This window comes from Oryzias melastigma, linkage group LG20, assembly GCF_002922805.2.
Source record: "Oryzias melastigma strain HK-1 linkage group LG20, ASM292280v2, whole genome shotgun sequence".
NCBI lineage: Eukaryota > Metazoa > Chordata > Actinopteri > Beloniformes > Adrianichthyidae > Oryzias > Oryzias melastigma.
The window spans coordinates 23886045-23891470 of NC_050531.1; the positions used below are offsets into that span (position 1 = coordinate 23886045).

General features: G+C 40.1%; 1 protein-coding gene across 1 annotated transcript in view; it reads right to left on the bottom strand.

The window, feature by feature from the left end:
- Positions 1–517: 517 nt before the first annotated feature.
- Positions 518–5426, bottom strand: part of steap2 (STEAP family member 2, metalloreductase) — a 26644-nt gene continuing 21735 nt past the window's right edge. Inside the window, exon 6 of the mRNA XM_024261740.2 lies at positions 518–2091. Coding sequence (XP_024117508.1) covers positions 1798–2091 — 294 coding nt within the window. The 3' untranslated portion in view covers positions 518–1797. The remainder of the gene's footprint in view (positions 2092–5426) is intronic.

Here is a 5426-nt window from a genome sequence, read left to right on the forward strand (position 1 = left end):
CCAGAGCAACAAAAACAGCAAGCTAATTGTTTCTATCCATACGTACAGTTTTGGATTAATATACCAGCTCAGACGAGGAAGCACAGACATCCATGGATCTATTTGTCTGCAGGTGGATGCATTAGAATGGAGCAGAGTGAGAGCTTGTGGATTGCTCGAGTGAGCTTCTATGTCAGTTCTGCAAGAAATATAAGGAAATGCAATGAGATGCAGCACTCAGACCAGCCCAGGGGCACACAAGAAAAGGTGAAAGAGATGGTAATGGAGGGGGGTGAAATCATAAAACAACCATGTGTAAATAGTAATCTGAAATGGGCGGGGCTTGTCTACAAACACACTCAGTAGTTACAAACATACCTGTTGGTCATCACGCCCACCCCCCACCCCCAGCGTCAGGCCCAAGTTCCCAAGGGTCCATGATTAAAAGATCTAGAAAAATATGGATTTTGTGCAAAAACTCTCTTTAAAGTAAAGAACCACAAAATAAAAAAATAATATAAAGAAATTGCATACTGAGTTTCTTAATTTAACATTTATGTTTATTTATTTTCAATGTAACACAAAGACTACCCCCCATACGCACATATCCTCCAAAATTGTAATTGTAAATCATTTGATGAAATTATGTCCAGTTACAATAACATTAGTACATCAAACTCATACATTTCTTACAACTAATGATTCCCATGTTTATTGTACTTCACCATTAAGAATTAAAATCTTTTACAATTCTTTTGCCCTTGTGCTTCATAGTGTATCAAGCTCAAGAGGGGGGAGTGAGGAGGATCAACACAGCCATGAAGAGATAGGTTCATTATGACTGCATCACACCTTAATGTAGTTTATATTACAAAAAAGAAAAGCAACATCTAACAATTGTTTTTTCTTCTTTTTTTTAACAATCATTATAGCCAACCTTAATATTTTCCGACCTTGAAATAAGGTGTGAATCTAAAATGTTCTAAAACAGTAATATAAGTAAGCCTCTTTGTTCTTTCTGAGGCATTGAGATACGTATAGTCAGAAATCATGTTGAGTGGTCTTGTTAAAAACTGACGGAACAAAGATCCTGAAGTAATTTTGGGGGCATTTGTAGCCTAAATATAATTTGTACATATTTTGACCTGAAAGGGAAGACAATATCAAATAGTTATACTACATTGTCTATAAAAAAGGGTCTTTAACACTACAAATTCAACACTGCATTATGTTTTTGCAGCCTTTATACTTTTTAATTTATACACTTTTAAACATTTTTCTGCATGAATTATTTTAAGCTTAAAATCAGTCCACACGCACTGCTCTTGAAATTAAATACCCCCCCCCCCAAAAAAAAGAGGAAAGAAAAAATAAAATCCATCCATCCTTGGATATAGATAGATAAGAGATATTAAGATTGCTTGATAGGGAGTGGGAAGAAAAGATGTAAATAACCCCATTATACTATCACTCCATGATATTAGTTTAGAACCCAGTGTAAATAAAAAGTATATAAGTTGTTCTGTACACTTAGAGAACATTACCTCCACACAGTAACTTACTGTAACTCACACAGTCAGGTTGCAGACCCTTGGGCTAGAAGCTTGGATCAGTTTAACATTCAAATCACAGTCAATTATTTATCTTTATTAAAGAAATAACTCGAGGGGTTGGCGTAAATGTTTCCCACATATGACAGAATATTAGCTGACAGAGCTACTGTTTGCAACAAACCTTTTTATTTTGGTAAAATATATTTACTATTAGACTGGCAATCAATGCCTAAACTTTCCTTTACCCATGTAGCAGACGTTGTGATCACATTATGGTGACTCTCTCAGGTGACACATTGGCAGCTGACCCAACGGGCTCCAGGCGCTGGCACCAATGCTGACTTCTGTCCATCCCCATGTGAATCTTCTTGAGTTTGCAGGCTACACAGGGCATTAACATTAATGTCTTTCCCAGAATGACACACACTGGCAGAACAAGGGCCACCACAAAGCTGGGAGGTAGGTAGAAGTGATAAGCATTCTTCTCAAAGGCTTGCTTCCAGCCAAACAGCAACCCATGGAAGGTGGCGATGAGTAGAGCTATATAGCCCAGAGTGGACTGAGGCAAACACAAGAAGACTGAATCAAAAAACACGTCTTTGTTCTGGAGATGCATGTGTCTTATTAAAAGTGAATTAAAAAATGAAAAATTAAACACTATGCGCAAAGGGAGAAGCTGAAGGCACAACAAGAAGAAGAAAACCAAAGATTTTAATCGCTTTTATCCTCAAAATCTCTATGTTTTCTCTATTTATCGTCATTTGTCTTCTTGTTGTGAGAAATGAGTTCCAGATGTGAGATGTTCTGTAGAAGAATGCAACCTGACCAAAGCATTCTTCCTGAGAGGAACGGTAGAGTCTTCCCTGGAAACCAGTAGCCCTGTTACTGTTTTTCTTTTGATGAATGTCACTAAAGGAGGAAGGGCCAGGCTGTGAAGGATTTAGTTAACTCTTATTGATTCATTGTATTATACAGTTATCCCGGTCTAGCAGGTTGTGTTTTTTCAGTATGTGATGGTGGACTTTGAGATTTCTGTCTAATATCTTTAGGGCTCGTTTGTTTAGTGTTTTGATTGATTTTAGAGTTGTTTTGTTGGCTGATGCCCAGTGGTTAAGCAGTATAATGAATATGACATGATCAATGCGGGAAAATATAGTTTAGCTGATTTAAGGGCTAAGTTGTTCCTGATACAACTGAAATTAGAGTGCTCATTGTCATTAGAGTTTTCTTTACCAGGTGTGTCAAATCAGGTTGTGAATCAAAAATGACTCCAAAGTATTTAATTCCTGGACCACTTCAAGCCCGTGACCTTGTACCATGATGTTGAGATCTGATTCAGTACTGATTGTCAGACACATTGAAATGTAGCTGAGAGCTTTACAACCACGTACTCACTTGAATAATAGTGGACCTAGGGAGGACCCCTGTGGCCCTCCAAGTGGGTTTCATGGGGTTGTAGATTTGTTTTGATGAATCCTAACACTGTAGCTTTGATGTGAGGTACGACTCCATTCATTTTAATGAATTATCCGACAGGTTGAATGAACGTTTTTAACAGGTGGTTTTAACTGGTGGTTGACTATCAAACATTTTTCTGAGGTCAAGAAAAACTGCCCCTGCAACACCTCCTGCATCAAGCTTGGATTTTATATTCTCCAGGAGGCACACGGCTCTCTCTGTTAAGTGATGTTTTCTAAAACCAAATTGCATGCTGTGGAGCATCTGCCATTTATTTTGATGCTAGATGAGTTGTTCTACCACAAATTCCTCTGTTATTTTTGATACAGAAGGAAGAATATTGATTGGTCTATAACTACTTGTAACTGTTGGGACTCCAGATTTGAGGATTAAGAAGAAGTCCAGCCAATTAAGAAGAGGTCCAGTCAAACTCTCAGTCATAATTAATCATCACCTTCCTGTCCTACTACAACAAAGATTCTGGAAGAAAATCACTTTGTTACATTATTATGAACTTTATGAATGTAGAATCATCTTTGGTATTTTTAAAATTGATTTTCTCCCCAAATCCTCATTGTAATAGTAGGAAAATGCGGTGATAATTAGTCAGGACTGAAAGTTTGGTGACTGTAGCTTCAGTATCTGTAGATCTCTCATGAATATATCAGTGATTTATCTGTTTAAAACATTTTTTTTCAAAATTATAATTGGTGCATGAAAAAGATGATGAGTATGCATGATAGCTGATATTAATGTAACAATTTCTTTGTTTCAGTTTGTTTCTGAGAGATTCTTGATTAGCTTTAATCTAATCTTTCTTTTAACTGGATTCTGCTCTTCATAGACAATGCCCCGTGAGACTGCCACCTCTCTGTTGGCAGTACAAACAGAGATATTCTTGTTAGGAATAAAAAAAAGAGAGAGAGACTTGCTGTCAATTTTAAATGTTTATTAAAAGAGTTATTGAGCCCAGAAGTCTGAATCTGTGAATATCTTGCTAACCTGTCACAGTCGGAGAGCATTCACTTAAAAAGTTCTGAGTAACCTCGTTCCCACTGAAGGGCTGTGTCATGGAGCAACCTGCTGCTACCGTCTCCAGTCACCAGAGGGAGCGCTCACCAGAGTTCTGAGCTCACCACCTGCCATTACCTGGACTCATCAGCTCAGCTGTTCCCCATCACCTCATCACCTCCTCAGCATATAGTCTGGCTCCTCACTCCACTCCCCGCGAAGCTTTGTTTGTGCCACCCTGCCTGCAATTCTGAGCGTTTACTCCTGACCTGATCTTCTGCCTCCGACCCTGCTACTCTGATTGCCTGCCGCCTGCCCCTGACCCTCGCCTGGACTCTGACTCCTCTTCTCGCTCGTCTCGGATGATCCCATGCCCGTGTATGACCTCTGCCTGTCTGACCCTGCTTATTCTGTGGACTATTAATAAACCTGCTGCACGTGGAACCAACTGTCTGCCTGTTTGTGACAGGCTGGTGTTTGGGAACAGTGGGAAGAGTCCATAACACCTCTGCTTTCAGCGCGGATGTGGACCCGAAAGGCAGCAGATTGTCTCTGTCTGCGGTCGCAGCAGGAAGAGCTGCAGACGGCTAGCAGCGTCTGCAGCTCTTGGTGCTTTTGGTGGGAACGCAGCAATGATTGAAGGAGTTTGTGCTTTTTGATGGGCAAGATACTGAACCTGAAATTGCCTCAGGTGGAAGTTTGGTTCCAGTGTTTGGCAACAGAGCCACCATCAGTGTGTGAATGTCTGTCAATGGGTGAATGGGTCAGTGACTAGTTGTCTGTAACCACCAGAAGCATAGTGGGGGTCAGTGTCTTCGCCACGGACACTTCGACACATGGACGGGAAAGGCAGGAATCGAATCTGCAATCTTCCAATCGGAGGTTGATCCCCCTACCTCTGCGTCACAGTCAGCGCAGTTAAAATCAGGAAGTAATAAATAATGAATGATTAGTAACTGTTAATTACAGCAAATCAATCCTTGGTTAAGATTTTGGTCATTTTTTTTTTGTGGGATCTGGAAGTTTTTAGATGAATTTTGGCCTGGAAAACCATGGCTCTGTCTGGCAGCACCACCCTCACCAATACATTTACTGACCCTCCTCTGAATCATCTCAATCTGCCTCCCCGCATTTAGATGATTAATGTAGAGTACCACATACCCTCTGGTTTCTTGTTCGAAACACCAAACTTCCTCGTCTCTCGAACTCTCTCAGTTCGCAGAGATATTTATGCTTTTTTTATCAATGAAAACAAGCAAAACTGATTGAGCGTTTTCAAAGTGTATCAAGCTCAATAGGGATGAAGAAAAGCATGTTAAAGTTCACACAAATCTTACTGTAGAGCAGGCATGTCAAACTCAGTTTGGCTCTGGGGCCGGATCCAGACTTTCTGTTCTCAGGTGGGCCGGATCAGTAAAAGAATGT